We start from the raw sequence: 24132 nt of genomic DNA, 5'->3' as shown, positions 1-24132 counted from the left end.
CAGCGTGAGGAAATAAATAGCGATAGACAGGTTGCCAGGGATGTCTAAATACTAGCTAACAACCTCTGCTTACCCTACCTAATTACGGAGGGTGTCATAAGTTGTAGGACACCCCCCGTTCCAGGTGGCTGACCCTCGCTGTCCCTATTCCTCACCAACAAATGTCCACCACCAAGAAGACCAGGTGAGTATGTGTAAAGACAAACCAAACAAAACAAACAATAGCGTTATAAGGTTGGTTCCTGGCTGGAAAGACTCTCCAGTTGGAAAGATAGATGTAGTTGTTAGGATTGAGCCAAGGAGGCCCCATTAAAAGTAAGCAGGCACCGTCAACTCTCCCGATGTTACGGGGGGCTGTCTGATAATAACTTAAAGGAGTATCAGACAGTCAGGGTCCACCGTGCAAAGACTCTGCTGCGGACTATGGCAGAGTGCAATACCTCTGTTAACTCACAGAAGGATATAATAAGTAAGTAAAGCAATTCCTCCCTTACTTGGAGGGTGTGTGGAATGATCTCTGTTAATAATCACAGAGACAAAGGCAATGTGTGCGAAATGGAACCTACCTAGGTCCGCTCTTCTAGTGGTGCAAAAGAGACGAACAGCAGCGTAAGCCGCACAAAGCTCCTACCTGCGTTCGCTCCACTAGTGTGCGAGGACACGAACCACTAGATATGGCACCTGCCTAGGTCCGCTCTTCTAGTGGTGCAAAAGAGACGAACAGCAGCGTAAGCCGCACAAAGCTCCTACCTCTGTTCGCTCCCCTAGTGTGCGAGGATACGAACAACTGCCAGACGCAGTATAAGGAACGTTACCCTAGCGGCAACGTCCACCTATGAGTCGAACCACAAGGCCCAGCCAGACCATGTGCCTCAGGCACCTGCCTATGTCCGCTCCCCTAAGAGGTAAGGATACGGACAGCAGTCGAAGCTGTAAGGTATAAGAACGCTACCCTGCCGGTAGCGCTCACCTAGCATAGACAGAGGAATGCCTAGAGGAACGCGCACAGAGCGTCTACTCTTATGCATGAACCAAGAGGACTGAGCGCCATGTGGCGTGTGTCAGGGTCTTATATAGACTCTGTGCCTCATCCAAGATGGAGGACACCAGAGCCAATCCGCTGCCAGAACGACAGGAGTGACGTCATGCTGGCCTATCACCTAGCAAGGCATCACAAGCACATGACCAGCGACCAATCGGCATAGAAGGTGTCAGAGACATGTGACCTCGTGTCAGCGATGATGTCACCCGCACATGTGCAATGGCTCCAAGATAGGACTTAGTCTCCGGCGCTCGCACATGTGCAGTAGCAAGAAATCTGGACATAGTCTCCAGTGCTCCCAGCAACCGTAACACCCGACGTGTTTCACCCCCTCCTAACGCGATGAAGGGGGATCATCAATGGTATTTGAAAAACACATGACAGTGACTATTGCCAATAGGGCAGGTGCTACAGCCACAGATATGGACTCTTGATACGCCAGACAAGGTTCAATATTTAGATTCACTGGTTTCAAGTAATCCAGGGGTCAGAGACCTTATTAATCAGATACAAGTAGTTTGATCCTATATTACATTCAGATGATGCTTCTAGAGAGGGGTTAAATAACCCTTGGCTATGACAGACAATCCTGTAAATATTGTATAGACGTTCCGATTTCTATTTCTTTTTAGCAGACAGTAATGTAGCAATATACACTGGATCAGAAAATACAATCCTGCAATGAAAAATTCCCTTTAAGCATGTTCCATCTTGGGGGCTGGGTGTTTCAATGAACACTAATTTTACCAGAAGCTGCTCAAAGAAAGAACTTGACCTGCAAGGACATAGGAGTCCCGAGCGCGGAAGCACGTCTATAACGCAGGGAGTAAAGTCAGATGTCCTGGTGTCTGGATGCTGCGTCCTACTGTGTCCCCATATCATGTGTCATAGTTGTGGCTGTGGATGCAGTGCTTCTGATGGCTGCATCACTATGTAATTGTATAGGAATTGCCATTGTAACCTACTCAGCTTCCTCCTCTTTAGCTGATGAGCTACTTAACTGTCTGCCTTGGAGATTTTTGATGCAGGTGATAAGAAGTGTAATTGGAGTGACCTCTAAGGAATGAACTGTTTGTGATGTTGAGATGCAGGAGGAGAAGTACAGGTCACTCGATGCAGTGCTTGCCTTCAACTCTAGCACCTGCTGTTTCTCAGCCTCATTTTGAAGTTGAAGTGATATGTGGCTGCCAAAGAAATCTAGTGGAGTAGTCTGTCCCGTAATGGAAGTTGTTCTTTTTTCTCTTGGGATACGATGAGTGGCATTTGATCACTACTGTAGAGCTTTGACTAACAGAACTTCCAATATGTACACCTCCAACATCCCTCCTATTCCCCTTTCTACGACATCCTCATCATGATTTACCACTCATGGTTACTGTACAGTTCCTCTTTCAAACAGATGTTTTGCTACCCTATGACCACACATGTCAGACACTTGACATAAAAGATAAATTATTTATTTCCTGCCAGAGTTGGCAATATTGTGAAGACAGTAAAAAGTACCACATATCTACAAATCCGGTTCACTGTGTAATTTGGAGCAGACACAGTAAAGTGCCAAAAAGACCTTTTTAGCTTGTTCAAGTGCAAATTTTCAGACACCACTAACAATACCTAAACATATATTTCACTGTGTAATTTTAAGTTGGCAATTTAGGTTGCAAAGAAACACTTTTCACATACTAACTTACCACATTTTTTAGGCCAGGCACTAGCAAGCAACAATACTTATAACTAACTGTGTTTGCAGAATTTTGACCAGGCAATTAAAATTGGCAAGAACCGCATTTTAGATACTTCCCTAGCAACTTTTTCGGCCACTCACAGCTAACTACCAATACGTATAAATGTGTTTGCATAATTTTCAGCAGGCAACTAAAATTGCCCAGAACTACTTTTTAGATACTTCCGTAGGAATATTTTCTGGACCAGGCAATAACAAGTAACAATACCTATTCCTGTATTTGCAGAATTTAACCAGGCAATTAAAAATAGCAAGTACCACTTTTAGATACTTACCTAGCAATTTTTTCCCTGTGTGGGTGAACTGCAAATACAGGTTATAAAGGGTAAATTGGTTAAATGTATTGCTCTGTGGGATAAGCCTGGCAATCTAGACTGTGTGGGTGAACTGGGAATACAGGATCTCTAAAGTTCTTTTTTAAAATTTTTGGTTTGTGGAGAATCTCTGAAATCCATTTCTGTGGGGTTACTCTTAACCCCTTCACCCCGCGTGATTTTTCGTTTTTCCGTTTTGTTTTTTTTCTCCCCTTCTTCCGACTGAGAGCTGTAACTTTTTTTATTTTTTCATCAACCTTGCCATATAAGGGCTTATTTTTTTGTGGGATGAGTTGTACTTTTGAATAAAACCATTAGTATTACCATATAGCATGCTGGAACAAGGTAAAAAATTCCAAGTGAGAAAAAAATTGCAAAAGAAGTCTGATTGATTTGGGGATATTTTATTCTCCATGTTCACAATATGGTAAAACTAATGTGTGGATGTGATGCCTCAGACTGGTATGAGTTTTTATACACCAAACATGTATAGGTTACTGATATCTAAGGGGTTAAAATAAATTCACAAGTTTCTCCAAAAGAATAACACATTTTGTGCCAATTTTCCGTGATCCGTATTATTCTCATTTTTCGGGATCTATGGCTAAGTGATTGCTTATTTTTTGCATCTCCAGCTGGCATTTTTAATGGTACCATTTTTGGGCAAAAGCTATGTTTTGATCGCCTGTTATTGCATCTTGCGCAAGATTTGCGGAGACCAAAAAACATAATTTTGGAGTTGGACTTTTTTTGCCGCTATGCTTTTTAACAATCAGGTTAATTAATTTTAGGTTTTGATAGATCTGGCATTTATGAACTCAGCAATACATAATATGTGTATATTTTTTATTTTGTAACCCTTTAATTTTCAATGGGGCGAATGGGGGGTGATTTGAACTTTTAGGTTTTTGCATGTTTTAATCAGCAGTCTGATTGCTCATTTTTTTCTGTAGACCAGAGGAGCATTGCTCTGTTTTGCAGAAAATCTGCTTTACACTCACACTCGATACTCTGATGGCTGTGAGAAGAACTGACTCATGATAGCTATAGGAGTTATCACATGACCCTGTGCTACCATGGCAACCATCAGATCCACGTGATCACATGTGATTTCCGATGGCACTGGGTAAGGGAATGTTTACCACAGCCGGCATGTACAGCGCGCTGTGGCATTTTAACAGCGCACTGTAAAGGGTTAACAGGCACGAGTGGGTAGTGAATATACTCGTGCCTGATGTCAGCTGGTCAAATTAACTGATGTGTGAATAGATCGCTGCCAGCTACCCGCAGCAGCCGGCAGGGATTACCCTTGCACGATCCATGACATATGAGAACCACTAGAAACAATACCTCTATAAAAATATATAACTTTATTGTAAAAATTAAAACACGACACCATGTGTCTTGAGTAACATAAAGGACATGGACAATGTGCTAGTGAAAGATCAGATGAAAAGCAGGATGGTGTGATACATCTCCCACATTTAAATGTTCCCTGCGGTTTACAATCCAGCCTTGTTCCCTGTCCTCTAGGAGATGAGAAATGGCTATGCGTGAGATGGTCTTTGATGGAATGCCCCCTCCTGAACGTCACACTTGGGTGTGGGGAGATAAATCTCCCTATGTCTGGATCAGACCTCAAGATCGGCCACTAACGCTTCAGAATCTCCATGACCCTGGGGTTTTGGTCATCGAAGGTGGCAATAAGTCTGGTGATCTGATTGTCGTCTTTTCTCTTTTTTGGGGTCAGCAGATCCCTTCTAGAGTTAGATTGTGCAAATTTATAGGCTGGCTCTAGAACCCGTGAAGGATAGCCCCTTTGCCGAAAACGACACCTCATGTCTTCAGCCTGGGATTCAAAATCAGAGAGGGATGAACAGTTTCTCCTTATTCTGAGAAATTGCCCCTTTGGGATTCCTCTCCTCAGGGGTGCTGGGTGGTAGCTTTCCCACCTGAGGAGACTGTTTGTTGCCGTTGGCTTTCTATAGATGGAGGTGGCCAATTTCCCCCCCCCAGATCCCTGGAGATCTTTAAATCAAGGAAGGCCAGAGAGTCCATATTGATTTTAAACGTGAACCTGAGTCCGATGTTATTGGAATTCAGTCTATCAATGAACAGTGTGAAGAGAGGCTCATCTCCTGTCCACAGGACGAGGATGTCATCAATGTAACGTCCCCAGAATTGAATATGGGGGGCAAAGATGACATCCCTGTCCATAAACACGTGGGTGTCCTCCCACCAGCCCAGGAACATATTAGCGTATGTGGGGGCACAAGGGCTCCCCATCGCTGTGCCCCTGAGCTGGTGGTAAACCTTTCCATCAAATAAGAAGTAGTTATGTGTTAAGATGAAGTGTAGCATGTCACCCACGAACTTGCTGTGTTCACGGCATCCTTTTTGTCTTGATTTCAGGTGTCCTTGGCAAAATACCTCCGATGAACATCTTACTAACCAGTTAGGAAGAGGGGAAACGCGTCGGGAGAGCGGGAGGTTCCAACATACCTGGTGGAACCACCAGCTCAGTCCTAACCATCTCATTTTGCTGCTGTGACTGGAAAACCTTGTCCAGTCTAGGAACCATTCTATCCAATTAATTTATGTATTTGTCTGTATCTTGGTTCGTTTCACTCATTGCACCTGGTTTCTTGGTGGAGGGATTAGGCCAGTGAATAACAGGGACAGTGAGGGTCAGCAACCTGGAGCGGGGGGGTACCCTAAAAAGTATGATACCCTCCGTTGACAGGAAGGGCAAGTGGAGGATTCAAATTCGTCTCCTTTAAACGTTATCTAGCTATCAATCTATCGGGATTTCCCCTCATACCATCCTGCTTTTCATCTGATCTTTCACTAGAACATTGTCCATGTCCTTTATGTTACTCAAGACAAATGGTGTCATGTTTTAATTTTTACAATAAAGTTATATATTTTTATAGAAGTATTGTTTCTAGTGGTTCTCATATACTCTTTACCTCATTACCTTATTATTCGTGGTTTTTCTACTATCCATGACATACCCAGCATGTCATGTGTCGTGAAGAGGTTAAAATTTTTAAGTTCTGCATTTACTTGCTATTTAATCATATTTGCTATGGTGACTAGAGATGAGCGAACCGGTCCCGGTTCGGCTCGAGGTCGGTTCGCCGAACGGAGGTCCCGTTCGAGTTCGGCTCGTCGAACGTTCGACGAACCGAACTCGAACTGCATAGGAAACAATGGCAGGCAATCACAAACACAGAAAAACACCTAGAAAACACCCTCAAAGGTGTCCAAAAGGTGACAAACAACTCACAACACAACACAAACACATGGGAAAGTGACAAGGACATATACTCATGCGAAAACAAAACAGCTGGACAAGGAAAAAGAGGAGGACACACAGATATATGAGTATATGCAAGGAAACATCGATTCCATTATTGTGCAACTTGAGCCCTGCTCATTTTAGGCTTCCAATCTGGATAAATTGCCTGAGCTCGCCACGTACGCCTTGGGGATCTTGTCATGTCCTGCAGCCAGCGTTCTCTCGGAACCTGTCTTCAGTGCTGCTGGGGGTCTGCTGGCAGATAAGCACACGCGTCTGTCCACTGACAATGTGGACATGGCTCTCAGAGGACTTTTCTTCCCCTGGGTCAGCCAGGGGAGGCGAAAGGCACGCGTATTTTTGAGAGTGCTTCATGCAAAGCATCTTTTTCATCTTGAAAATGGGGGTCAACTGATGCCAGTCAAGTGGGGTGTGTGTGGCCCAATTAGTGGAAACGAGGGAGACTGTGGTTGGAGTCCCCTCGCTGTGTTTCTAAAAGAACCAAGATGAACAAGTCATGGCTCTCAGAGGACTTTTCTTCCCCTGGGTCAACCAGGGGACGGGAAAGGCACGCGTATTTTTGAGAGTGCTTCATGCAAAGCATCTTTTTCATCTTGAAAATGGGGGTCAACTGATGCCAGTCAAGTGGGGTGTGTGTGGCCCAATTAGTGGAAACGAGGGAGACTGTGGTTGGAGTCCCCTCGCTGTGTTTCTAAAAGAACCAAGATGAACAAGTCATGGCTCTCAGAGGACTTTTCTTCCCCTGGGTCAGCAAGGGGACGGCAAAGGCACGCGTATTTTTGAGAGTGCTTCATGCAAAGCATCTTTTTCATGTTGAAAATGGGGGTCAACTGATGCCAGTCAAGTGGGGTGTGTGTGGCCCAGTTAGTGGAAACGAGGGAGACTGTGGTTGGAGTCCCCTCACTGTGTTTCTAAAAGAACCAAGATGAACAAGTCATGGCTCTCAGAGGACTTTTCTTCCCCTGGGTCAGCCAGGGGACGGGAAAGGCACGCATATTTTTGAGAGTGCTTCATGCAAAGCATCTTTTTCATCTTGAAAATGGGGGTCAACTGATGCCAGTCAAGTGGGGTGTGTGTGGCCCAATTAGTGGAAACGAGGGAGACTGTGGTTGGAGTCCCCTCGCTGTGTTTCTAAAAGAACCAAGATGAACAAGTCATGGCTCTCAGAGGACTTTTCTTCCCCTGGGTCAGCCAGGGGACGGGAAAGGCACGCGTATTTTTGAGAGTGCTTCATGCAAAGCATCTTTTTCTTTTTCAAAAGGGGGGTCAACCGATGCCAGTCAAGTGGGGTGTGTGTGGCCCAGTTAGTGGAAACGAGGGAGACTGTGGTTGGAGTCCCCTCGCTGTGTTTCTAAAAGAACCAAGATGAACAAGTCATGGCTCTCAGAGGACTTTTCTTCCCCAGGGTCAGCCAGGGGACGGGAAAGGCACGCGTATTTTTGAGAGTGCTTCATGCAAAGCATCTTTTTCATCTTGAAAATTGGCTCAACTGATGCCAATCAAGTGGGGTGTGTGTGGCCCAGTTAGTGGAAACGAGGGAGACTGTGGTTGGAGTCCCCTCCCTGTGTTTCTAAAAGAACCAAGATGAACAAGTCATGGCTCTCAGAGGACTTTTCTTCCCCTGGGTCAGCCAGGGGACGGGAAAGGCACGCGTATTTTTGAGAGTGCTTCATGCAAAGCATCTTTTTCTTTTTCAAAAGGGGGGTCAACCGATGCCAGTCAAGTGGGGTGTGTGTGGCCCAGTTAGTGGAAACGAGGGAGACTGTGGTTGGATTCCCATCGCTGTGTTTTACATGCTTTTAGAAGGGCATGACATGTCTTGGAGGTTGACTTTCAGCATCTGCAAACTGTTGGCTACCAAAATGCTGCCTTTCCAACACCTGTAGTTATAGACAATGAGGAACATACTGATGAAGATGAGACGCAGATACCCGATTGGGATGACAACTTAAATATTCGGTCAGGGCAAGAAGAGGCTCGGTCTGAGGGGGAGGGGAGTGCAAACACAACAATTGATGATGAAGTTCTAGATCCCACCTACTGTCAACCCACAGTGAGACACTCGAGGAGGTCAACAGAGGTGGTGGAGAAGGATACAACCGACGACGAAGTTACCTTGCGCCTTCCTGGACAGAGTCGGAGCACTGGTAGCACGTCTACAACTGCATCCTCAGCCACCACTCTGCCTCTGAGCATTATTCGGGGTGGATCAACAGGTCGCATGGCCTCTAAGCCTTGCCTAGCCTGGTCCTTTTTTGACATAGAAAAAGATCGCCCAAATTATGTGATCTGTAAAATTTGTCATGGTTCTCTTAGTAGAGGTCAAAACCTCAGCAGTTTGACAACTTCTTCCATGAATCGTCACATGAATAAATATCATATGGCCCGGTGGGAAGCTCACCGTGCTGCAATGCGGCCTAGCGGAGCGAACCATCCACCGCCTGCCCCTTCCAGTGCATCCGCGCTCTCGTCATCTTCTAGGACTGTGGGGACAGCTGTCACACCTGTTTTTCCACCCACAACTTCAACCACTGTAACCGCAACAGGCAGTTTGCTTGGTAGGTTGTCAGTTCGTTTGGAAGGGGAAACAAGTGAGTGTGTACAGCTCTCTCAGACATCGATAGCACCAACGTTGGATGAAGGCAACATCATGTCTCCGCCTGCACTTTCCTCACAAACCTGCATTTTTCCAGGGACACCCTACTCAACACCGTCTACACACAGCAGCCAGATCTCTGTCCCTCAGATGTGGTCAAATAAAAGGCCACTTCCTGCGACCCATGACAAAGCTAAGAGGTTGACTCTATCCCTCTGTAAGCTGTTGGCTACCGAAATGCTGCCTTTCCGCCTAGTGGACACACAGGATTTTAGAGACCTTATGTCTGTCGCTGTGATCCAGTACAAGATGCCCAATCACCACTGCTTCTCCAAGAAAAGCATGCCCGCGCTACACCAGCATGTCGCACACAACATCACCACTTCCTTGAGAAACTCTGTGTGCGACAGGGTGCATTTCAACACAGATACTTGGACCAGTAAGCATAGACAGGGTCATTACATGTCACTGACTGGGCACTGGCAAACTATGGTGAGAGATGGAGAAGGGTCTGCTGTACAAGTCTTGCCGTCCCCACGAGTTGTTTCAATCCTTCTTCTGTATGTAGAAGTTAATACACTGCTTCTGCCTCTTCAACCTCGTGTGGGTCCTCCACCTTGGCGCAAACCCTGTGTGGTCAGGCCACCCTTCCTTGTAACTGCGCACAAGGACTACCACACACCTCCTTACTATGCTGGCAGCAGAGCTCAATGCCATCAGGCGGTCAAAGTTTTACTTTGAAATGTATGGGAAATGTGAGTCACACCGCTGAGAAGTTGTGGACGGTTAGCTCTGGAGACCGAGTTTCATCAATGGTTGTCTCCACTCAACCAGCAGCCAGGGAAGGCCGGGTGCGACAATGATGCAAACATGGGTGCGGCCCTTCGCTGTGACAATGTGACACACATGGCTTGTGTGGTTCACGTGTTGAACCTGGTTGTCCAGCAATTTTTAAAGCACTATCCTGGCCCACATGGCCTTCTGCAGAGAGCACGGTGTAACGCCTTCCTTGATCCACACACTCAGATGGGCTGTTAATGATAGGCTAGAGGGAAGCCACTCACCAAGCAGGACCCCTAGAACCCTGAAACCCTTTAACCCCTATACAGGGATTAGGAATTGCACAGGGCCCAAGGTGATTAATACCTATGGAAGGCTGCAGTTCCAGAGAATAGTAGTCAGGCAGGGTCAAAACATTAATTGAGGAACAGGAACAGAATGGGACGGCCAGGACTTAATCAGAAAACAAGCAGAGGTGAAATGCGGATCGGCCAACAAGGTACATAAACAGCAAGCAGGAAAAGTAGTCAGGTAACAAGCACACAAAATCATAAAACTGAACTGGGGGTAAAAGTAACCAGAGGTCATAGCTATGTCTGGCAGTGGTCTGCAGACAGGATGGGCATAAAAAAGGGTGTGGTGTCTTCCCATTGGTTGTAGCTGAATGATGGTATTTCATCTGTGAGATACCCACCAGCTACATTCAGCCAGAGATTCTGCATCTGTCAAGGTAATGCAGCCCAGTGGGTGAGCATAACCTGCATCCACCTGCGCCGCTGGCATCGACTCCTCTCCCATCATCATCACTATTCATGAAAGGAACACGTTGTCACCTGGCGACCGGAGTACAAATTGACGGAGCGGACTCCGTTGGTGACTTAACAGCCGTGTGCGGCAATGATGCAAACCTGGCTGCGGGCCATCGTCAGGGCAATGTGACACACGTGCCTTGTATGGCTCACGTGTTGAACCTAATTCTCCAGCAATTTTTAAAACACCATCACAGCCTACATGGCCTTGTGCAGCGGGCACGCTCGCTATGTGCTCACTTCCATCGTGCGCACACAGCAGCTCAACAACTTTCATCACTCCGGAAGTCTTAGGGTCTGGCAGTTAAACGCCGGAAATGCGATGTTCCGACACGCAGGAATTGGAATCTGCACATGTTGCAGCGTTTGTGGCAGCACCGCCGAACCCTGCTGCAATACGTTATGACATATAGCCTGGGATAACTTGATCCAGAGGTGGTGCAGATCACGCTGCTGAAGTGGTGTCAGATCAAGGACCTATGCATCCTGCTACACAGTTTACAAATGTCGACGAAGATGTTTAGCACTGGCAATATCATTCTCAGTGTGACAATTCTGGTCATCTACATGATGGAGCACACTGTAATTATTATTCGGAGTCAGGTGTTGGGACAAGAGGAAGGGGAGGAAGTACAGGAGGAGTCATATGCGGAAGGGATAACAAGATCTACGAGGTCCAGATGGTCAGCGGCACCTATGCGGCAGTCATGGTGAGGGAGAGGGATTAACAAGGGCGCATAGTATCAGCAAAAAGTGTTGAGGAAGGTGCAGGAGCCCATGAAGAAATGGAGGACGAACTGGCGATGGGCATGGAAGACTCAGCAGATGAGTGAGAGCTTGCTCACATTTCGGTTGTGCGAGGTTGTGGGGAGAGGGCAGAGGAAGGAGGCACGATTCTCACCTCTCTGCCACCAACACACCAAGGACTTGGTCCTCCTGGATGCACAAGACACATGAGCGGCTTCTTGCTGCACTACCTACAACATGACCCTCGGATTGTACGAATTCAAAGTAGTCCAGAATACTGGGTTGCCACTAGAGATGAGCGAACCGGTCGCGGTTCGGCTCGAGGTTGGTTCGCCGAACGGACCTCCCGTTCGAGTTCGGTTCGTCGAACGTTCGACGAACCGAACTCGAACTGCATAGGAAACAATGGCAGGCAATCACAAACACAGAAAGAAAAACACCTAGAAAACACCCTCAAAGGTGTCCTAAAGGTGACAAACAACTCAAACACATTGGAAAGTGACAAGGACATATACTCATGCGAAAACAAAACAGCTGGACAAGGAAAAAGAGGAGGACACACAGATATAGGCATGGCACGCCCTTCTAAAATCATGTAAAACACCGCAAGGTGACTCCAAGCGGAGTCTCCATTTTTTCCAAAAATTGGGCCACACACACACCCACCCCTTCAGTGGCAGCAGTTGTGCCCCAGTTGTACACTTCACAGCTACATTTGCATCAAGCACATTCAAAAATACGCCATTCTTATCCATCCCCAGGATGACACCGGGGTAGGTAGCAAAGTCTTTCCTGATCCCAGCTCTGTTCATCTTGGCTTCTTTTAAAAACACATCAAGCAAGGGTTACTCCAAGCGGAGTCTCCCTTTTTTTTCCAAAAATTGGGCCACACAGACACCCACCCCATCAGTGGCAGAACTTGGGCCCTAGTTGCAAACAGGATGTTTTGATTTGCATCAAGCACATTCAAAAATACGCCATTCTTATCCGTCCCCAGGATGACACCGGGGTAGGTAGCAAAGTCTTTGCTGATCCCAGCTCTGTTCATCTTGGCTTCTTTTAAAAACACATCAAGCAAGGGTTACTCCAAGCGGAGTCTCCCTTTTTTTCCAAAAATTGGGCCACACAGACACCCACCCCATCAGTGGCAGCACTTGGGCCCTAGTTGCAAACAGGATGTTTTGATTTGCATCAAGCACATTCAAAAATACGCCATTCTTATCCGTCCCCAGGATGACACCGGGGTATTTAGCAAAGTATTTCCTGATCCCAGCTCTGTTCATTTTGGCTTCTTTTAAAAACACATCAAGCAAGGGTTACTCCAAGCGGAGTCTCCCTTTTTTCCAAAAATTGGGCCACACAGACACCCACCCCATCAGTGGCAGCACTTGGGCCCTAGTTGCAAACAGGATGTTTTGATTTGCATCAAGCACATTCAAAAATACGCCATTCTTATCCGTCCCCAGGATGACACCGGGGTAGGTAGCAAAGTCTTTGCTGATCCCAGCTCTGTTCATCTTGGCTTCTTTTAAAAACACATCAAGCAAGGGTTACTCCAAGCGGAGTCTCCCTTTTTTTCCAAAAATTGGGCCACACAGACACCCACCCCATCAGTGGCAGCACTTGGGCCCTAGTTGCAAACAGGATGTTTTGATTTGCATCAAGCACATTCAAAAATACGCCATTCTTATCCGTCCCCAGGATGACACCGGGGTAGGTAGCAAAGTCTTTGCTGATCCCAGCTCTGTTCATCTTGGCTTCTTTTAAAAACACATCAAGCAAGGGTTACTCCAAGCGGAGTCTCCCTTTTTTTCCAAAAATTGGGCCACACAGACACCCACCCCATCAGTGGCAGCACTTGGGCCCTAGTTGCAAACAGGAAGTTTTGATTTGCATCAAGCACATTCAAAAATACGCCATTCTTATCCGTCCCCAGGATGACACCGGGGTAGGTAGCAAAGTATTTCCTGATCCCAGCTCTGTTCATCTTGGCTTCTTTTAAAAACACATCAAGCAAGGGTTACTCCAAGCGGAGTCTCCCTTTTTTCCAAAAATTGGGCCACACAGACACCCACCCCATCAGTGGCAGCACTTGGGCCCTAGTTGCAAACAGGATGTTTTGATTTGCATCAAGCACATTTAAAAATACGCCATTCTTATCCGTCCCCAGCATGACACCGGGGTAGGTAGCAAAGTCTTTCCTGATCCCAGCTCTGTTCATCATGGCTTCTTTTAAAAACACATCAAGCAAGGGTTACTCCAAGCGGAGTCTCCCTTTTTTTCCAAAAATTGGGCCACACAGACACCCACCCCATCAGTGGCAGCACTTGGGCCCTAGTTGCAAACAGGATGTTTTGATTTGCATCAAGCACATTCAAAAATACGCCATTCTTATCCGTCCCCAGGATGACACCGGGGTAGGTAGCAAAGTCTTTGCTGATCCCAGCTCTGTTCATCTTGGCTTCTTTTAAAAACACATCAAGCAAGGGTTACTCCAAGCGGAGTCTCCCTTTTTTTCCAAAAATTGGGCCACACAGACACCCACCCCATCAGTGGCAGCACTTGGGCCCTAGTTGCAAACAGGATGTTTTGATTTGCATCAAGCACATTCAAAAATACGCCATTCTTATCCGTCCCCAGGATGACACCGGGGTAGGTAGCAAAGTCTTTGCTGATCCCAGCTCTGTTCATCTTGGCTCCTTTTAAAAACACATCAAGCAAGGGTTACTCCAAGCGGAGCCTCCCTTTTTTCCAAAAATTGGGCCACACAGACACCCACCCCATCAGTGGCAGCACTTGGGCCCTAGTTGCAAACAGGATGTTTTGATTTGCATCAAGCACATTTAAAAATACGCCATTCTTATCCGTCCCCAGGATGACACCGGGGTAGGTAGCAAAGTCTTTCCTGATCCCAGCTCTGTTCATCTTGGCTTCTTTTAAAAACACATCAAGCAAGGGTTACTCCAAGCGGAGTCTCCCTTTTTTCCAAAAATTGGGCCACACAGACACCCACCCCATCAGTGGCAGCACTTGGGCCCTAGTTGCAAACAGGATGTTTTGATTTGCATCAAGCACATTTAAAAATACGCCATTCTTATCCGTCCCCAGGATGACACCGGGGTAGGTAGCAAAGTATTTCCTGATCCCAGCTCTGTTCATCTTGGCTTCTTTTAAAAACACATCAAGCAAGGGTTACTCCAAGCGGAGTCTCCCTTTTTTTCCAAAAATTGGGCCACACAGACACCCACCCCATCAGTGGCAGCACTTGGGCCCTAGTTGCAAACAGGATGTTTTGATTTGCATCAAGCACATTCAAAAATACGCCATTCTTATCCGTCCCCAGGATGACACCGGGGTAGGTAGCAAAGTATTTCCTGATCCCAGCTCTGTTCATCTTGGCTTCTTTTAAAAACACATCAAGCAAGGGTTACTCCAAGCGGAGTCTCCCTTTTTTCCAAAAATTGGGCCACACAGACACCCACCCCATCAGTGGCAGCACTTGGGCCCTAGTTGCAAACAGGATGTTTTGATTTGCATCAAGCACATTCAAAAATACGCCATTCTTATCCGTCCCCAGGATGACACCGGGGTAGGTAGCAAAGTCTTTGCTGATCCCAGCTCTGTTCATCTTGGCTTCTTTTAAAAACACATCAAGCAAGGGTTACTCCAAGCGGAGTCTCCCTTTTTTTCCAAAAAACGCAGCAACGCAGGCAGACGTGCTGCAAATGTCTTGGCACTTGTGGGACTATAGCAAAGTCCAATAGCCACGTATAGGATGCCACTAGGTACACTGAGTGTGTGCTAGTATAATGGCTTAGTTATAATTAGTTGGAGTGTGCAACGCAGGCAGACGTGCTGCAAATGTCTTGGCACTAGTGGGACTATAGCAAAGTCCAATAGCCACGTATAGGATGCCACTAGGTACACTGAGTGTGTGCTAGTATAATGGCTTAGTTATAATTAGTTGGAGTGTGCAACGCAGGCAGACGTGCTGCAAATGTCTTGGCACTAGTGGGACTATAGCAAAGTCCAATAGCCACGTATAGGATGCCACTAGGTACACTGAGTGTGTGCTAGTATAATGGCTTAGTTATAATTAGTTGGAGTGTGCAACGCAGGCAGACGTGCTGCAAATGTCTTGGCACTAGTGGGACTATAGCAAAGTCCAATAGCCACGTATAGGATGCCACTAGGTACACTGAGTGTGTGCTAGTATAATGGCTTAGTTATAATTAGTTGGAGTGTGCAACGCAGGCAGACGTGCTGCAAATGTCTTGGCACTAGTGGGACTATAGCAAAGTCCAATAGCCACGTATAGGATGCCACTAGGTACACTGAGTGTGTGCTAGTATAATGGCTTAGTTATAATTAGTTGGAGTGTGCAACGCAGGCAGACGTGCTGCAAATGTCTTGGCACTAGTGGGACTATAGCAAAGTCCAATATCCACGTATAGGATGCCACTAGGTTCACTGAGTGTGTGCTAGTATAATGGCTTAGTTATAATTAGTTGGAGTGTGCAACGCAGGCAGATGCGCTCTGCAAATGTCTTGGCACTAGTAGGACTATAGCAAAGTCCAATAGCCACGTATAGGATGCCACTAAAAAACACTTAGTGTGTGCAAGTATAATGGCTTAGTTATAATTAGTTGGAGTGTGCAACGCAGGCAGATGCGCTCTGCAAATGTCTTGGCACTAGTGGGACTATAGCAAAGTCCAATAGCCACGTATAGGATGCCACTAGGTACACTGAGTGTTTGCTAGTAAAATTGCTTAGTTTAAAAAAGTTGTAGTGTGCAATGCAGGCAGACGCGCTCTGCAAATGTCTTTGCACTAGTGGGACTATAGCAAAGTCCAATAGCCACGTATAGGATGCCACTAGGTACACTGAGTGTTTGCTAGTATAATGGCTTACTTAGAATGAGTTGGAGTGTGCAGAGGACAAGAGGGTACAGTGGCAGGATTGTGGTGCTCTGGGTAGAGGAATGGAAGCCTGCCTTTCTATTCCCTCCTAATGGTGAAATGCAGGGAGGAAATCCCTGACCTGGGCTACACAGACGCTGTTGCTGTTTGCAGGACCTGTCACTTATGGCTCTCTGACCCTGCCGCTTTGAGCCCTTAAAAGGACTGCTAGAATGTGCTCTCCCTAAGCTGTCTAACGCTGTGTATGCAGCGCATACAGCTGTATCGGCTATAGGACTCAGGAGGACGGAGCTGCGACACTGATGTCTGACACCAAAGACGCAGAAGGCAGATAATGGCGTTCGTGAAGAAAATGTCCGGTTTTATAATGCAGGGACATGTGACATGGACATCCTATCACACATGCCGTTGCTTCTCTGGCTCAAAGTCCACTTAGGTGTGTGTGTGTCTGTGATTGGCTGACATGCTGGCCCGCCCCACAAGACGCGCGCGCTTTGGGAAGGAAGACAAGGAAAAAAAAAAAAAAATGGCGATCGCCATTGTACAAACAGCAGTGATCTGAAGGCGCTGTTCACGCACACTATACACTGAAATGTCATAATAGTGTGATTCACAGAGTGACTTACACTATTACAGCGAAACGCCAGCTAGGAATTAGCTGGTTTTTTGCTGCTAGAACCGTTCTCGAACGTTTCTAGAACTATCGAGCTTTTGCAAAAAACTCGAGTTCTAGTTCGATCTAGAACAGGCCCCAAAATCACTCGAGCCTAGAACTGGAGAACCTCGAACCACGAACCGCGCTCAACTCTAATGGTGACATAAGACCTTTAATTAATTTACCTTTTCACATTTGTTTGCAGAGAAATTGGCATGATTTTTCCCACTTTGCAACCCCGTAGCCCTTACTGTAACCATTTGACAGACCAGGACTTTGGCTCCCCATTGACTTGTACAGGGTTTGTTGTCCGGGGTCAAGTTTGGTTTTAACTTCGTCTTCCATACCCATTTTTTTACATTATCTTCAGCCTCTTACAGTTTTTCCCTGTGTCTCTATGGCTTAAGCCACTGCGTTTTCACACCTGATCCAGACCATATCTCAGGAAGTCACGGATCAATGCTCCCAGGTTGTGCAGCAACTGCAGAAAAATGCTGGGTTTCACCGCATGCCCACGCACAAACCTATCTCAAGAATGCCTTCCTGGATTTCCTGGTGGGAGGGATAAGTTTATCACCTTCAAGGAAGCCTTTAAATTTTTCTTCAGGCTCTGCCTTCGAACTTCCAGGAGTGAGGAGCAGCGGCTGGGGATAGTAGACTGGGAGAGCCCCAGTCCTGGCCCTTTTCTCTGCCGACCGACTCCTAGGCATTGCAGTCAGTAGATGAATTTTTCACTGCTCTGTTCTTGGTATATGGATACCCTGACAGAATCACGCTCGTGGAGTCTAAATTCCAAAAGCTCTAGCAGGGGGTGCAGCCAGTAGAGGAGTATTGCTTGGAGTCCTGGAGTTGGCCCAGTGACACCAAGTGGCATGGCCAAGCATTAAGGAGTCATTTTTGTCAGTGGTTGTCAGGTAGGCTTAGGGATTCTCTGGTGTAATACTCCACCCAGGAGTCACTGGAGGCCGCCAAGGCCCTCGTTATATGAGGAGAGAGAGGAGAGACCCTCTAAAACCATGTCCCCAGTTATTTTTCCCAGGGAACATTTCCCACTGATGCAGGCTGACAAAGTTATGCAGTTGGAGAGAGCCTGCCCTCAGTCTGGGTCACTTGAAGTTCGTCATGGGTCTGGGTCTTTCGTTTACTCTGGAGACAAGGGTCATTACATGGGGCCTGTGCTATAAAACTTAATCCAAGTCCATCTGGCCATAAGCTGCGCCTGCCTGGACGGGTGGATGGAAACAACCAGACTGTGTACATCTTCTCCATCTTCACGTCCTAGTTTACCATCACAGCAGAGGTGATTATTGGTGGAAAAACTGAGGCAATCTCTGTACTGGTGGACAGAGGAGCCAGTGCCAATTTAGTGGATTCTTGTTTTTCTCGGATTTAGGGTCTGATATGTACTGCACTGACAAGATCCATTCTCATCAAGGCTATTGACTCAGCTCCGCTCAGCCAAAGAGAGTTCACACATACCATGCCCAATATCAACCTGCGAGTGAGTTTGGTACATAAGAGATGTCTGTCCTGATATGACTTGGAAGGTTTGCCCCCTCCTATCATACTGGGACTTCCCTGCTTGAAGAGGCATAACCCTGTGATTGACTGACAGTCAGGGAAAGTTGTCAGTTGGGGCACTTTCTGTGAAACTAGGTGCCTGTGTGCTCCCATTGCTGCAGTACTTATTAAACACCCACCAGCCCACCTACCAATAGTGACCACCAAACTGTCAAGCAAAAGTATGGGTACACTACCCCGACTTCAGAGGAAGAGTAGGCCTTAGTGCGGCCCAGGTAGAGGTGATCGTGTGAGGGTAGTCAGTCCCTCTAAGTACGGTTCCAGAGTGTAAGTGTTTGAATGGGCAGGGAGTCTCCTCTGTTTTTGGCTCTCCCAAGAGTTTTTCCTCTACCTCCCAGTGCATGCGTGTGAATAAATGTCCAGGTCCAGATCTGTGTAAAAATTATCTTGTATGGGTGGCCACCAAGAACACCAGGTGGAAGTGTGTGTCTGGGGCTTTAGGCTCAAGGTTTATTGGTTTATTTATCTTTTGTGTTCTTAACATTCTTAATCCTATGGCCATACGACTGGAGTTACTCCCAGCATTAAACACGCAGTCCACAGGTCGCTGCTTCGGAAGTGTGGGTTGCCTCCTTTTTGAAACTGGGAGGACCTTTTCACATTTAAGGTGAATGATAGTACCAATCTTGAGAGTCCAGGGGCCTCTAATTAAGGGGGAGGTACTGTCATGTTCGTCTCCCTGCATGTAGAGACCAGTGACAGTCTTTGGACTGGAGCCTCTCATCTTGCTCTGTACATTTAAATAGGTTTAATTTCTCTTGGTATTGAAGTGGTTAACTGTCAGTTTTCCACTTGCAGCCTTTCTTAGCAGTTTCCTGCAGTGTGTTTTCAGCTGCCCTTACTTTGTAGACACGCCCTTTACCTTTGAATAGTCTTGTATCCCAGCAATCCTTGCTGAAGATACAAAGACATTTGTACTCTGGCCACCTTGGAGAAAGGTTTTTCAGTTGGAGTTCCTGTGATCAGTCAATAACCTTATGGTTGTTTTTCCCCCTGTTTGTCTTTACTGACCATGTTAGTGAAACAGTGAGGTCTAGTGAACCCCACCTGCCCTTCACTGGTCAGGACTAGAGATGAGCGAACCGGTCCCGGTTCGGCTCGAGGTCAGTTCGCCGAATGGAGGTCCCGTTCGAGTTCGGCTCGTCGAACGTTCGACGAACCGAACTCGAACTGCATAGGAAACAATGGCAGGCAATCACAAACACAGAAAAACACCTAGAAAACACCCTCAAAGGTGTCCAAAAGGTGACAAACAACTCACAACACAACACAAACACATGGGAAAGTCACAAGGACATATACTCATGCGAAAACAAAACAGCTGGACAAGGAAAAAGAGGAGGACACACAGATAAAGGCATGGCACGCCCTTCTAAAATCATGTAAAACACCGCAAGGTGACTCCAAGCGTAGTCCCCCTTTTTTTCCAAAAATTGGGCCCCACACACACCCACCCATTCAGTGGCAGCACTTGTGCCCTAGTTGTACACTTCACAGCTAGATTTGCATCAAGCACATTCAAAAATACGCCATACTTAACCGTCCCCAGGATGACTCCGGGGTAGGTAGCAAAGTCTTTGCTGAACCATGACTTGTTCATCTTGGCTCCTTTTAAAAAGCACAGCAAGCAAGGGTTATTCCAAGCGGAGTCTCCCTTTTTTTCCAAAAATTGTGCCCCACGCACACCCACCCATTCAGTGGCAGCACTTGTGCCCTAGTTGTGCACTTCACAGCTAGATTTGCATCAAGCACATTAAAAAATACGGCCTAATTAACCGTCCCCAGGATGACACCAGGGTAGGTAGCAAAGTCTTCCCTGATCCCAGCTCTGTTCATCTTGGCTTCTTTTAAAAACACAGCAAGCAAGGGTTACTACAAGCGAAGTCTCCCTTTTTTCCAAAAATTGTGCCCCACACACACCCACCCATTCAGTGGCAGCACTTGTGCCCTAGTTGTACACTGCACAGCTAGATTTGCATCAAGCACATTCCAAAATACGCCATTCTTATCCGTCCCCAGGATGACACCGGGGTAAGTAGCAAAGTCTTTCCTGATCCCAGCTCTGTTCATCTTGGCTACTTTTAAAAACACATCAAGCAAGGGTTACTCCAAGCGGAGCCTCCCTTTTTTCCAAAAATTGTGCCCCACACACACCCACCCATTCAGTGGCAGCACTTGTGCCCTAGTTGTACACTTCACAGCTAGATTTGCATCAAGCACATTCCAAAATACGCCATTCTTATCTGTCCCCAGGATGACACCGGGGTAGGTAGCAAAGTCTTTCCTGATCCCAGCTCTGTTCATCTTGGCTACTTTTAAAAACACATCAAGCAAGGGTTACTCCAAGCGGAGCCTCCCTTTTTTCCAAAAATTGTGCCCCACACACACCCACCCATTCAGTGGCAGCACTTGTGCCCTAGTTGTACACTTCACGTCTAGATCTGCATCAAGCACATTCCAAAATACGCCATTCTTATCCGTCCCCAGGATGACACCGGGGTAGGTAGCAAAGTCTTTCCTGATCCCAGCTCTGTTCATCTTGGCTACTTTTAAAAACACATCAAGCAAGAGTTACTCCAAGCGGAGCATCCCTTTTTTCCAAAAATTGTGCCCCACACACACCCACCCATTCAGTGGCAGCACTTGTGCCCTAGTTGTACACTTCAAAGCTAGATTTGCATCAAGCACATTCCAAATCCACAAGCATTTACTCTCCCCAGGATGACACAGGGGTTGTAAATTCCTTCTGGATCCATGACTTGTTCATTTTGATGAACGTCAGTCTGTCCACATTGTCACTGGACAGACGCGTGCGCTTATCTGTCAGCACACACCCAGCAGCACTGAAGACACGTTCAGAGACAATGCTGGTAGCTGGACACGACAAAATCTCCAAGGCGTAACTGGATAGCTCTGGCCATTTTTCTAGATTTGAAGCCCAAAATGAGCAAGGCTCCATTTGCAAAGTCATGGCATCGATGTTCATTTGTAGATACTCCTGTATCATCCTCTCCAGCCGTTGACTATGTGTCAGACTTGTTGTCTCTGGTGGCCTTGCAAAGGAGGGTCTAAAAAAATTATGAAAAGATTCCATAAAATTGCTGTTACCAGCACCAGATACGGTCCTACTGGAACGTGTAGACTGTTGAAGATCACGAGACCGTCCCATGTTTGTCAAGTTACAACTGGGAGATTCACTCCCTGCACCTGCACAGTTGTTTGGTGGAAAAACGGATCTAAGATCGAGTAACAGCTTCTGCTGATACTCCTGCATACGTGCGTCCCTTTCTATGGCTGGAATTATGTCACAAGATTTGGACTTGTACCGGGGATCTAATAGTGTGGCAATCCAGTAGTCATCATCACTTCTAATTTTGACAATACGAGGGTCATGTTGGAGGTAGTGCAACAAGAAGGCACTCATGTGTCTTGCGCAGCCATGCGGACCAAGTCCACGCTGTGTTTGTGGCATAGAGGTGCTAACCGTTCTTTCTTCCTCTGACATCTCCCCCCAACCTCTTTCAACTGAAATTTGACCAAGGTCTCCCTCATCTGCTGAGTCTTCCATGTCCATGGACAGTTCGTCCTCCATTTCTTCATGTCCTCCTGCACCTTCCTCAACATCTCGCCTGCTACCATGCGCCCTTGTTGATCCCTGTCCCCCATGGTCCCATGCCTGGCGCCTTGGTGATGATGAACGTCTGGACCTTGGTGATGTTGTTGTGTCTTGCGCATATGAATCCTCCTGTAGTTCATCCCCTTTTTGTTGTCCCACCCCCTGACTCCGAATAGTGTTTAGCGTGTGCTCCAGCATGTAAGTGACTGGAATCGTCATGCTGATAATGGCATTGTCAGCGCTAAACATATTCGTCGCCAGGTCGAAACTGTGCAGAAGGGTGCATAGGTCCTTGATCTGAGACCACTCCATCAGGGTGATCTGACCCACCTCTGCATCTTGTTGGCCCAGGCTATACGTCATGACGTATTGCACCAGGGCACGGCGGTGCTGCCACAGTCGCTGTAACATGTGGAGAGTTGAATTCCAGCGTGTCGCCACATCGCATTTCAGGCGATGAACCGGCAGGCCGAAAGACTTCTGGAGCGATGCAAGTCGCTCAGCTGCGGCGCTTGAACAGCGGAAGTGAGCAGACAGTTTTCGTGCCCTGTTCAGAAGGCCATCTAGGCCGGGATAGTGTGTTAAAAATTGCTGGACAACAAGGTTCAACACGTGAGCCATACAAGGCACGTGTGTTACCTTGCCCAGGCGAAGGGCCGCACCCAGGTTTGCAGCATTGTCGCACACGGCCTTACCAGGCTGCAGGTTGAGTGGAGACAACCATTTATTAAACTCGGACCGCAGAGCTGACCGCAACTCCTCAGCTGTGTGACTCTTATTCCCAAGACATGTCAAGCTAAAGACCGCCTGATGCCGTTGCGCTCTGCTGCCAGCATAGTAATGAGGGGTGCGTGATTCCTTCTGCGCAGTGAGAACGCTGGTGGCCTGACCAGGCAGGCTTGGGGCGGAGGTGGAGGACCCAGATGAGGTGGAGGATGCAGAAGCAGTGGCGGAACTTGGACAGACAGAGGATTGACACACAAGTCGTGGGGATGGCAAGACTTGTGCAGCAGACCCTTCACCATCTATCACCATAGTTACCCAGTGCCCAGTCAGCGACATGTAACGTCCCTGTCCGTGCCTACTGGTCCAAGTATCGGTGGTGAAATGCACCCGTTGACACACAGAGTTTCTCAAGGAAGCGGTGATGTTGTGTGCGACATGCTGGTGTAGCGCGGGCACACCTTTCTTAGAGAAGTAGTGGCGAATAGGCATCTGGTACTGGGGCACAGCGACAGACATAAGGTCTCGAAAATCCTGTGTGTCCACTAGGCGGAAAGGCAGCATTTCGGTAGCCAAGAGCTTACAGAGGGATAGAGTCAACCTCTTAGCTTTGTCATGGGTCGCAGGAAGTGGCCTTTTATTTGACCACATCTGAGGGACAGAGATCTGGATGCTGTTTGTAGACGGTGTTGAGTAGGGTGTCCCTGGAAAAATGCAGGTTTGTGAGGAAAGTGCAGGCGGAGACATGATGTTGCCTTCAGCCAACGTTGGTGCTATCGATGTCTGAGAGAGCTGTACACACTCACTTGTTTCCCCTTCCAAACCAACTGACGACCTACCAAGCAATTTGCCTGTTGCGGTTACAGTGGTGGAAGTTGTGGGTGGAAAAACAGGTGTGACAGCTGTCCCCACAGTCCTAGAAGATGACGAGCGCGCGGATGCACTGGAAGGGGCAGGCAGTGGATGGTTCGCTCCGCTAGGCCGCATTGCAGCACGGTGAGCTTCCCACCGGGCCATATGATATTTATTCATGTGATGATTCATGGAAGAAGTTGTCAAACTGCTGAGGTTTTGACCTCTAGTAAGAGAACCATGACAAATTTTACAGATCACATAATTTGGGCGATCTTTTTCTATGTCAAAAAAGGACCAGGCTAGGCAAGGCTTAGAGGCCATGCGACCTGTTGATCCACCCCGAATAATGCTCAGAGGCAGAGTGGTGGCTGAGGATGCAGTTGTAGACGTGCTACCAGTACTCCGACTCTGCCCAGGAAGGCGCAAG

At 47.3% G+C, this 24132-nt stretch overlaps 1 protein-coding gene across 1 annotated transcript in view; it reads left to right on the top strand.

The window, feature by feature from the left end:
- The first annotated feature begins 4643 nt into the window (after positions 1–4643).
- The window catches only part of LOC142302976 (olfactory receptor-like protein I9), a 34597-nt gene continuing 15108 nt past the window's right edge, over positions 4644–24132 (top strand). Inside the window, exon 1 of the mRNA XM_075344077.1 lies at positions 4644–4865. Within this exon, the coding sequence (XP_075200192.1) occupies positions 4644–4865 (222 nt within the window). The remainder of the gene's footprint in view (positions 4866–24132) is intronic.

Source organism: Anomaloglossus baeobatrachus, chromosome 4 (assembly GCF_048569485.1).
Source record: "Anomaloglossus baeobatrachus isolate aAnoBae1 chromosome 4, aAnoBae1.hap1, whole genome shotgun sequence".
NCBI classification, from domain to species: domain Eukaryota; kingdom Metazoa; phylum Chordata; class Amphibia; order Anura; family Aromobatidae; genus Anomaloglossus; species Anomaloglossus baeobatrachus.
Note: the sequence above shows the minus strand (reverse complement) of the source record. Positions and strands in the feature narration are given on the sequence as shown.